Raw genomic sequence first — 12,029 nt, 5'->3', positions numbered from 1 at the left:
AGAAGAGAAATATTCCAACTAGCAGAAGGAACCTATTTCGGACCGTATTTGCCATATGGATGGACCCCATCTGAGTCCAATCTGTCATTCGAATTATGCAATAAGGCTCAGAGCCAAACAGGAAAGATTTTCTAGCAAAGTGAATGCAAAGTCTACCAGCCTCACAATGGGTTGTGAATTACACACATTATGCCATAATCAGGGTGGACAGCTGAAAAAAAGAGCAGCATAGATGGAAGATTGGAACAGAACGGAGGGCCAGATTGGAGACGGCAACTTAAAGTGCCTGTTGGCACCACAATTCCCCCAACCATGCAGGCTGGGGATGATGGAAGATGGAGTCCAAATCATTTCAAAGATAGGGCTCATCCTCTTTGCAACTGTACTTTTTCCATGCAGGATATAAGTAGTCTTGATTTACAACCAGTCGCTTAGTGAACGTTCAGTTATGACAGATCCCCGCCCCCCAAAGGGTACTTATGACCTGGATTTGAAATTTTGATCCCTCCCCAAAGGTCACGTGATCACATTTTGAGTATTTGGTGACCGGCCCACATTTACAGCTGACTGCAGTATCCTGCAGTAATGTGACCATGGTTTATGAAGGTGTTTTGCTGGAAATTGGGTTTTTACTTCCTGTTCCTGGTAAAAAAAAATGCCCATTGCAGACAATGGATTTGCTTAGCGACCACCACTTTTGGCTGAATGACCGCAAGTGAGTGCCTCAACTTACAACCATCGTGACTTACAATGGAATCTCCAGACTCCGTTACGCTCATAACTCGAGAACTACTTGTAATGGATTAAGCACAGTAACTCTGCTTATTTTTCTTCCCATTCATGCGGCCTTCAACGCATGGAAGACAACTGGGAAGAATTTCCATCTGCCAAATTCTCCCCAGCATTTTAGGCACCTGGACAGACAGGAATTTAACTAAATTTCCCTATCGTAGAACATAGAATAACAAGAGTTGGAAAGGTCTTCTAGCACAGTGTCCCAGGGTCATGTGAAGTGACCAAAACCTGCTACAACGACCCAGCAGACGGGGGGGGGGGGGGAATAAAATCCAAACACCCCCCACCCCACCGCCAATCCTCAACAGAAATGCTCACAACAATGAAAACCTCGGACAGGAGGAAGAGCGCCGCCGGGCGGGTAGGCAGGTGTCTTGCTCGGCTGTGGCTTGGGGGGCACTTTTTTCAGTGCCATTTTAACTTCGAACAGTCACTAAGCGAACTGTTGTAAGTCGAGGACTACCTGTACTTTTATCACTTTTTTCCTTTTTTTTGGTCATCAAGTTTTTGACACCTTGCTAGGCGACTGGTGGTACTTGGATGTTGCCATATCCTAAAAGTGGTATAATGGGTGAAAAAGGGTCATGTCACTTTTTTCAGTGCCGTTGTTACTTTGAATGGCCATTTAAACCCCTGTCTCATTTAGCAAGGGAAATGTTGGGTCAATTACGGTCGTTAAGTCGAGGACTACCTGTACTTCAGTTAGTCAAAACACCGAGCAAGGTCAAAGCTCATATTCTCACCATGTCGATGCAATGTATTGATTTTATTTTATTGAATTTTTATGCTGCTTATCTCCTTTATAAGGTGACTCTGGGTGGAGACGGGAGAATCTGTTTTTTTGCAAACTAAGGACCAAACCCTCGGTAGGTAAACTCAGTCCCGCTTCTTTTCTACCAAGCAAAAACATTCAGACAAGCCTCGGATGAATCATATGGAATAGCTGCCGTTGCCATGGTTTTCAAACAATCTTGGCTTTCAAGGCAAAATACTCACACCCACAAGTTGTGCCCGCATCCCGAACCTGGCACCTGGCCAACTGCAATCATAGAACTATGGAATTGTTTCTGCCAAGGAGAGCAAGCAGGACCTTGGCACCCCTAAGTGATCCGTCTGTTCCTTGGCAAAGTGCGTCCCAACTCTGTAATCTTTCTAAAGAAGGATCAGCCACCTGCAAAGCCTACAGCAGGCCTGCATGTCAAACTCGTCACATCACGTGACGTTGCGTGACTTTTTCCCCATTGCTGGCAATGGGGTGGGTGCGGTTTCGGCATGACGCATCCGGCCTGCGGGCCGGCAGTTTGACATGCCTGGTCTACACTGTAGAACAGTGGTGGCGAACCTATGGCACGCGTGCCAGAGGTGGCACTCGGAGCCCTCTCTGTGGGCACGCGCGCCATGCCCCGGAGATGGCAACCGTCCCTCTTCAACCAGCCGCCTGCTAACTCGCCGAGATCCCATTGCACCCATGCGCTTGCTGGCCTCTGTGTGCGGGGGCCGATGGTGTCAGGCAACAGCCGCCCCGGCCCCTGCCTCGCCTTGCCCTGCGACATTGGCACCCCCGCCCCGCCCTGTCTTGCCTCGCCTCACCCCGCAGGACAAGCCTCCTGCCCACCACCCCACCCACCAGAGACCCCCTGGATCTCCCCCAACCCTGCCCGGCCCCCATAGGCATCTCTCCCCAGGAGCAACATTGAGCTGGCCACGCCCACCCTGGCCACACCCACCCATCTGCCATGGCCACCGTAGCTACGCCCACCCAGTGGGCCACGCCCACCCAGCACCCAGCGATATATAAGTGGGTTTTGGGTTGCAGTTTGGGCACTCGGTCTCTAAAAGGTTCGCCATCACTGCTGTAGAAACTCGGCAAACATATAGTAATCATCGACTTTTACGACCGCAATGTGGCTGTTAACCTGCTTTTTTTGGTGTTTTTCTGCTGCAGTTGTTAAGTGAATGATGTGGTTGTTAAGCGAATCCAGCGTCTCCCATTGGCTTTGCTGACTGGAAAGGTCACAAATTGTCAGGCGCAAGTAGCCAGGAACAGGAGTCAAGTTCGAAGCATTAAACGTTTATTATATGCTACCTACACACAAAATTCTGATCTACTAACAGTCAAATCAAATTGGCGCCAGATAAGAGGGTTGAGCTTAGGCCTCTTGCAGCTATGTAAGGATTCCAAACTGATGACGCATTTGACCCTGCCTTCAGTCTCTGCCGGGTCACCTCCTACACAAGATAGCAATCAAATAACCCTGGGACACTGCAATTATCATAAATACATGTTGGTTACTAACATCCAAAGCGTGATCATGTGGCCGTAGGGATGCTGAGACGGTTGTAAGTGCGAGGACCAGTTATAAGTCACCTTTTTCAGTGCCATTGTTACTTCACAGGGCAACGGAACAAATGCTTGCAAACCTGTATTCTTTCAGCCTAGACCGAGATGGCCAAAATGCCATATCCTGCTTTTTAGTCCCAGAAGTGCTTTTTCCAAAAGGCAACTGGACTTTCCCCCCACCCTAAAAAAATTTTGAAGAAGCTTCTTGGATGAGAAGCGAAATGTTAAGAAAAGAAAGAAAGAAAACAAGTCCAGTTGCCTTTTGGAAAAAACACCTATGAGACAACTGTGATCTAGATGATTGAGAATCTCCATATCCTGCTTTTTAATCTTTTTTTCTCCTGGCTTCTGTGTGACTGATAGTATGATGATGCCACTAAAGTCAGCACTACTAAAATTTACAGCCTGGTTGTTGTTTTTTTCATATGGAGAGGGATCATCTGAATGAGGTTGTGGTGAGTAATATGCCTTCCACCAGCTCAACTACCCACAACTGCTGGATAAATACATAGTAGAATTCTATTTTAATCAGGAAGTGCTGATATTAATCAGGAAGTGCTGATTAGGGGATTGGAGGCTAAAGCATATAAGGAACGGCTGCTGGAATTGGGGATGTCTAGCTTAATGAAGAGAAGGACGAGGGGGGACATGATAGCAGTCTTCCAATATTTGAGGGCCTGTCACAAAGAAGAGGGGGTCAACCTACCTTCCAAAGCGCCTGAAGGCAGGACAAGAAGCAATGGATGGAAACTAATCAAGGAGAAAAGCAGCCTAGAACTAAGGAGAAACTTCCTGACAGTTAGAACAATTAACCAGTGGAACAACCTGCCTCCAAAAGCGGTGAATGCTCCAACACTGGAAGTTTTTAAGAGACTGGACAGCCATTTGTCCGAAATGGTATAGGGTTTCCCGCCTGAGCAGGGGGTTGGACTAGATGATCTCCAAGACAAGAAGGTGGTGCAGAGAGTGGCGAGGACGGCCGAAAAGATCATTGGCAGTTCCCTCCCTCCCATCCAGGACATGGAACAGAAGCGTTGCTTGAGCAGGATCCGTAAGATTATCTGGGACGCTACACATCCTCTTCACGACCTGTTTTCCTTGTTACCTTCGGGGAGGAGGGGGCTTCGTGGTATCCGAAGCAGAACATCCAGATTCAGCCATAGTTTCATTCCATACAGCATTAAACTTGTGAACTCTCAAGCTTCCTCCTTCCATTATATATTCAAGATGGGACACTGTTTAATATTTGTTAGGTATCTGTAGGGGTGTGGGTCTATATATATATTGTATATAGTATGTTTAGGTGTCTGTCATGTACGTATTCACTTTGAGAGCAGGCAACTAAATTTCATTTTTGATGTATGCCATTGTGCCCACAGTATAAAAATGACAAAGGTTATCTTATCTTATCTTATCATCTTATCTTATCTTATATCTTATGAAAGAGTACTAGCAATCAGATGACTGCAAGGAATATAAATCCTTCCATTCTCCACCCTTCTGTCAGAACTGAAGAAGCTTCTTGGATGAGAAGAAAAATGTCTTCAAGAAACTTCCTGACAGTTACAACAATTAACCAGTGGAACAACCTGCCTCCAGAAGCGGTGAATGCTCCAACACTGGAGGTTTTTAAGAAGAAACTGGACAGCCATTTGTCCGAAATGGTATAGGGTTTCCTGCCTGAGCAGGGGGTTGGACTAGATGACCTCCAAGGTCCCTTCCAACTTTATTATTATTATTATTATTATTATTATTATTATTATTATTATTATTATTATTATTATTATTATTATTATTATTATTATTATTATTATTAAAAACAAAACAAAGAAAGCCCAGTTGGCTTTCAAAACAGCACCTGTGGGACTTTGAGGATAGTGATTCCCAATGCATTAGACTACAAGACCTGTTATTCCAAGCTAGCACAACTAACAATGGTGCAGAGAGGCACAGTCCATTCCTTCTGATGAGCCACAGATTACTGATTTATTGCTGGGCTTATAGGTCATTCCAACTGGGAATAATTCTTGAGCAGCATTCACCCAAATCTCAATAAATTGCAATATAACAACAACAACAAAAACGCAATTCAATATGGTTTACTCCACCCATGTACAGCAGCATTGGGTTTAAAGAAAGCTATTCCAAAGAGATGATGTCCTTCAATGTTAAAAAGCCTACATAAGGCAGCAGGAAATTTCTTAACTGTTTCAAGGAACAAGCCGGTTTATTCCCACTAAGCTGTCACAGGGAAGCAGGCTTCTAATAACAATGATTTAACTGCTGCTGTAGTACAGCACAGTATGTTCTTCCGAGGCCACGGGATGTTCACCAAACAAAACATTGCTCAACTAGCAAAATTAAACGATTAGGTGCTCCTGGACATGAACTGGTAAACAAATAGGCCCAATGTTCCACCAGAGGGATGGGATGGATCCCATCAAACCAGTTCCTCGGAAGAAGGAAGAGTCTTCTGCAATTTTGACAAACCAAAGCAGACATGTCAAACACAAGGTCCGGGGGCCGGATGCGGCCCGCGAAGTGGTTTCATACGGCCCACGAAACCATCCTGGAAACAGTGAGGGAATGGCTCCCACTGCCTTGGCCTTGGCCCAGACCGGCCGGGAGCCAATGTACAATTTTGTGCTGGCCATCTATGCTGAAACGCATTCAGTCTTAGCTCCACAAGGCCATCTAGAAACAGTGAGGAACCAGCCCCTGCCGTGTCAACCCCGTCCCCTGGGTGCATGCTGGGGAGGTGTCACCCTTTGTGAGGAATGAAGAAATGGACCATGCCTTGGCGCTTGCCCCGGTCTCACCCCCTTCTGCCCGAGACCCTCAGATCTGTCCCACTCCTGCCCAGGCCCCCACGGGCACCCTTGACGCGAACGATGTAGAGCTGGCCACGCCCACCCAGGTCACACCCACTCCATCCACGCCCACCCAGTAGGCCGTGCCCACCCTGGCCACACCCACCTGCCCCCCCCCGAGGGCAATCGCAATGCTGATGCGGCCCTCAATGAAATTGAGTTTGACACCCCTGAACCAAAGTGATCGAACGAGGTGACGAACGTTACCTGATTGGGCTGAATTCTGGGCACGTACACTTTCCACATCTGAGCTTCCCTAGAGATTGCCATCTCTAGGAGGATGGACAACCTCTGATTCTCCAGGGGTCCCGAAAACTTCATGGTACCCCTTGGATACAGCTACCTGCAAATGAAGGAGAGCACAAAACAAACAATGAGCGATGTGAAAAGTAGCACACATTTGCACACCAGGTTTCCCCCCCCCCCCCCCCGATTTTTTTGAGCTTCACTTCCAATCTGCAACACCTTGTTTTGCCCCCAGCAAAACTACTCTGGGATTCCACCAGAGGGAAGAACGAGAAACAATGGTTGGAAGCTGATCCAAGAGAGAAGCAACCTGGATTTAAGGGGAAACTTCCTGACAGTGAGGACAATCAACCAGTGGAACGGCTTTGCCTTCAGAAATCGTGGGCGCTCCATCGCTGGAGGTTTTTAAGAAGAGGCTGGACAGTCACCTGTCTGAGACGGTATAGGTCACTGGTGGCGAACCTATGGCATGGGTGCCAGAGGCGGCACTCAGAGCCCTCTCTGTGGGCACGTGCGCCGTCGCCCCAGTCCTAGGCCTTCAGCTGGGTTTTATAAAACCTTTTCGCTTTAGGCCTCTGCTGCCGTGTGCAAAAAAAAAATAATCAATCAATCAATCAGTCAATTTCAACTTCTTGCGGGTAAAAAAAAGATCTTGCAAAGTTGGAATTGATTGATTGAACTTTTTAGTCCCACCCAGTCTGCTGTTACCACCGCAGCCACGCCCCCCAATGGGCCACACTACCCCCAATGGGCCACACCCAGCCAATGGGCCACACCCAGCCGACACCTGACGATGCATAAGTGGGTTTTAGGTTGCAGTTTGGGCACTCGGTCTGTAAAAGGTTCGCCATCACTGGTATAGGTTCTCCTGCTTGAGCCGGGGGCTGGACTAGAAGACCTCCAAGGTCCCTTCCAGCTGTATTCTAATTCCCTGCTCCCATAATCATTTTCTTCTGATTTGCTCCCTCAATGGCTTATCCAAGGTTCCTCAATGAGATTGGAAATGGCAGGTAAGCTTCTCCAAAGGGCCAAGTAACCAAAGTCCCTGTAAAATCCAAACACAGAAGACTACTGGGTATAAAGCAGGGGCCCTCAACTCCCAGTCCGTGGCCCAATATTGTTGGGAATGGGGCCCTGCAAGCATCAGGCAAAGCTCAATTTGCAGAAGCAGCAAACGCATGAGCAAAACCAGCCTCTATATAAATATAAAGGACCTATATAAATATAAAGGACCAGTAAAACAAGCTATTTAAGGTTATCTGGAGAGTCAAGATAGATCTCTCTTCCAATCACAATCCCTACAGATTCCCAACTTATTATTCAGACCAGATGCATTTGCCTCCACAAGAATTCCCCCCCTTACAATTACTCATTTAGTGACCATTCAAAGGTACAACGGCACTGAAGAAGGCAACTTACGACCGATTTTCACACTTACAAGCTTTGCACCATCCCCATGGTCATGTGATCAAAATTCGGACAGGGTCCGAATTTGCGGTGTCCCGGGGTCATGTGATCAATTGGAAAGTCAGGTTCACTTTAACAATTGTGTTAGTAACTTAACCGTTGCAGTGATTCACTTAACGATGGTGGCAAGAAAGGTTGTAAAAGGGGGCAAAATTCACTGAACAGCTGCCTTGCTTAGCAACGGAACTTCTGGGCCCAATTGTCGAGGACTGTCTGTATTCCTCTCTAACCGCAAACCTTGCTAAAAACTTTCGAGGCTGCTACAAGGCCATGGGAAAGAATCTGAAGCTTGGAATTTCTGCTGCCAAATGTTGAAAACTGAAACCCATCAGCCTGGAAGCCGGCCACCTTCTCGTTGGTCAAGCTGCTGACAAAGTCCGACCCTGACAGATTTAATCTAGATGGCTTCACTTTCCTGCTTGTTTACAAGCAACCGTTCTACCATGAAAGTTGGCAACTAAAGCAAAAACTGTTCCAAAACTATTTTAAAAAAAAATCAACATCAACAATTTGTAATGAAACTTTCTGAAAAACAGCCAATTCCATATTTTCAGAGCAACGTAAAAAACTGGAGAGATTACAGGCCGAAGGCTTTGATGAAAAGAATATTGCAAAGTTATCTCCAACTTATTATCTTTTCAGGGGCGACCAAACAAAATCTTATTCACTTGCAGGCCTGGCCATCCTGTTTAATAAAAGATCCTACTTCCAAAGTCAACGTCGTTTTGCAAGTTGAATGTCATGTCCTGTCTCCGTGAACTGAGCACTTGGTTGGGGAAGGCTGTTCCACACTCTTTTCAAAGAGTTGAAGGTTTGGGAACACCATATCCACATCTGATCTTGAAAAAAGACCAGCTGACTTCCAATAAAAGGTTAATAAGTAATATAATAGGAAGACCACACCTGGAATACTGCCACCAGTTTTGATCACCGCATTACAAAGATGTTGAGACTTTGGAAAAAGTGCAGAGAAGCACAACTAAGATGATTAAAGGCCTAGAGTCTAAGATGTATGAAGAATAATTGCAGGAATTGGGGTATGGCTAGTCTAGAGAAAAGAAGGACTAGGGGGGACATGATAGCAGTATTCCAGTATTTGAGGGGCTGCCACAAAGACGAGGGGGTCAACTTATTTTCCAAAGCACCAGAAGGCAAGACAAGACACAATGGATGGAAACTAATCAAGGAGAGAAGCAACCTGGAATTAAGGAGAAACTTCCTAACTGTGAGGCCAATTAACCAGCAGCTTGACTTCGGACGTTGTGGGTGCTTCATCACTGGAGGTTTTTAAAAAGAGACTGGACAGCCACTTGTCTGAAACAGTATAGGGTCTTCTGCTTGAGCAGGGGGCTGGACTAGAAGACTTCCAAGGTCCCTTCCAGCTCTATTCTGATTCTGAATTTCATTTGGTCCACTTACCTTGACATTCTGTAAACTGTCATGGTCCATGTTACAGACAAACCACTAAGCGTACATTTGTTGAGGTGCCCATTCTTTCTCTACTGCCATCCTGGTATGTACCCTCTTGCTACTGTTCCGGTCAGAAGTAATCAGAAGTCAGTGAGGAAAGAGGAAGTAACTTTGGGTGATGCAAGCAGAGACAGGAGTGAGAAACTAAGTGACTCACAGGGGGAGGGGGAAACCCACGAGTGTCACAAAGTTTATCCACTGATAGTAAAGTTTATCCACTGATAGTCCATCTCAACACGGGGCCCTCCAGATGGAGACTTTAACACCCATAATCCTTAACCAGGATGCAGACTTTTTTTTTCAAGCTTTAATTTTTAAACCTGAAACGTGTACGACTTTATGACAATTGAGCCCCAAAATTTCTGTTGCTAAGTGAGACAGGTGTTGAGTTTTGTCCCATTTTACAATCTTTTTCTTGCGACAGTTGTTAAATGAATCACTGCAGTTAAATGAATCAACTGCAGTTGCTAAGTTAGGAGCACAGTTATTACGTAAATCTGGCTTCCCCCAGACTTTGTCAGAAGGTTCAAAAGGGGGGGTCACATGACCCTGGTCATAAATATGAACGAGTTGCCAAGTGTCTGAATTTTGATCATGTGACCATGGGGATGCTGCAAATGTTCGTAAGGATGAAAAACGGTTGAAAGTCACTTTTTTCAATGATGCTGTAACTTCCAATGGTCACTAAACGACTACCTGTTTATGTGTTCATTTATATTAGAATTGTTTTAACCCGGCAAGCCAGTTTGGGAACTTTTCAAAAACAGAAAGGCAGCATGTAAATTCAATAATATATTTTTTAAAAATATAAAGAGCTGGGGGTTATCTTTAATGCCTAAAATGACTTGGGCCCAGATTACCAGAGAGAATTCCTTCTTCAATGTAAACCCAAGCTAAAAAATTCCAAACATAGATGGTACGGCAATGTTCATTAACAAAGGTCTTACTCCATTAAAAACATGGAAATCCATAACAATTGCCTATCCCTGGCCTAGACACTAAATATATACAGTGGTACCTCAGTACTCATCGTTACTTGATTCTGTGAGGCGCGATAAGTACCAAAAACTATGAATACCAAATAAGTATTTCCCATAAGGCATAACAGAGTGAGTCACAAGGCAGCTGACATCAACAAATTCTAGCTTGTACCAAACAAACGATGAGTAACAGGACAAAATTTTTGCGTCAAAATGCAGTGAGTACCAAATTTGATTAGTTTCAAAGCAGCTGAATACCGAGGTACCACTGTAAGCAGATACCAACTTTCATCAGATTTAAGACAGTCATTTCCATGGCTTCACAATAAAAAGTGGGGAGGCGGGAAATATGTTTCTTTTTCAGCCCTAAAACTTGTGAGAAATCGTGACTAGGCGTGAAGATCTGGACCAAATCTTTGTTCAGATCCTTGGAAAAAACAGTTCACGGAGGAAGATGGAAGCCTATAAAAGATCTTCCTGAGTTTCTTGGATGCAAAGGTCCAACCGAGTAGGACTATGCAAGATAAGAGGTCCTCTCCGAAAGCAAGATGAGGAGGAGGAGCTTTGGTTGAAGATTTCAAATGTCCTAACTTAACTTGAAGAAGAACAAGGTGTGACTTCTGAAGAACCTTACACAATTGATTCTCAGTTTAGAACAGTGAACAAAGAACAACTATCTGGAAAGGCCACATCAGGAAGTATCTTGAGCGTCCTAATAAAACGTACCACGGTGAGAATTGGACAACTGTTTTGGTCAGTTGGTCATATTCCGTTTCCATTCCGTTCTGTTCTCCTTCATTCTGGATATTCCAGTATTTTTCCACTGTTGAGAGATCACCAAGAACTGAGACTTTGGTATAAGTTTCTTTGGGATTACAGTCTGATCATTTTTCACTCTTCTGAACTCTATCAAGGTTTCCTTCTCAAGGATGGATATGAAGAAGGCCTCTCTCCGATGCATTGCGTTTCCTAATTTTTTACAAAGAGCAGCATTTGTTCTGAGTAGATGGTGCATCTTTGGCTGGAACTTGGCTGGAACGGAAAGATCTGTTCCAGTGACAGAAGGTTTAACAACACATCCACACCTGCTTGTTATGAGGACAAACTTTGCACAACAAAATGAAGACATGGGAGCCATCATATCTGATGGGGAACTTAAGCTTGGAAAATGACGATAGGAAGGTTGTTAATTGTGAACACATAATCCAGAGAGCTGCAACCGTTGAAAATAAGGGTGTGCTACCGGGGGGGGGGGCTGGCGGGATAGAGAGAAGACCCCCACCACTATGTCATCCATCCTCGTTTTTTAAAAAAGTTTCTATTTCTCTTAATGCCTTTGGTGTCAGGGTTGGACTAGAGAACCTCTAAGGTCCCTTCCAATTCTGTGATCACACTGCCAATGGTGTCTTAGCTTTTGCGTCGCCTTATCTTTTTATTGTAAGCTGCCCAGAGTCACTGCATCACTGAAATTAGCAGCATAAAACTATAGATAGGTAGTTAGCTAGATGGATGCCAGCTGTCAAGTGCCTGAATGTTGATGGCCAGGGGATGCTGCGACGGTCATAAGTGTGAGGATCTATTTTAAGTTACTTTTTTCAATGCGGCTGTAACTTTGAACGGTCACTAAACGCAGCTGGGGCCCTGGAGATCGCCTCAAATCTGTTCATTGTTTTAAAAGGTTTTATAACACCCCTGTAAAAAAAAAATGCTATCACGCTGTAAACAACCAGGGAAATAAGGAAGGAAATTGTTAAGCACCCGACTGGAGTCTCCTCGCACTGACTGTATTTAATCATGATTAAATTCTAAATGTTATGGATGCAAATAGGCCATTCCTTGTAAAAGACAGACTCCTCGGCT

General features: G+C 45.1%; 1 protein-coding gene across 3 annotated transcripts in view; it reads right to left on the bottom strand.

Moving 5' to 3' along the window:
• The window catches only part of CCNI (cyclin I), a 44,729-nt gene that overhangs the window by 20,324 nt on the left and 12,376 nt on the right, over positions 1 to 12,029 (bottom strand). For 2 of the 3 annotated variants that reach the window (XM_015816376.2, XM_015816374.1), the window contains exon 2: positions 6,214 to 6,349. In XM_015816376.2, coding sequence (XP_015671862.1) covers positions 6,214 to 6,327 — 114 coding nt within the window. In that variant the 5' untranslated portion in view covers positions 6,328 to 6,349. Of the gene's footprint in view, positions 1 to 6,213; positions 6,350 to 9,138; positions 9,237 to 12,029 lie in introns of those variants that run through there. The other variant, XM_015816375.1, reaches the window with a different exon arrangement.

This window comes from Protobothrops mucrosquamatus, unplaced genomic scaffold (genome assembly GCF_001527695.2).
Source record: "Protobothrops mucrosquamatus isolate PMUCROS unplaced genomic scaffold, P.Mucros_1.0 scaffold440, whole genome shotgun sequence".
In the NCBI taxonomy this organism is placed as follows: Eukaryota; Metazoa; Chordata; class Lepidosauria; order Squamata; family Viperidae; genus Protobothrops; species Protobothrops mucrosquamatus.
The sequence above is the reverse complement of the archived record's forward strand: the minus strand, read 5'-3'. Positions and strand labels throughout refer to the sequence as shown.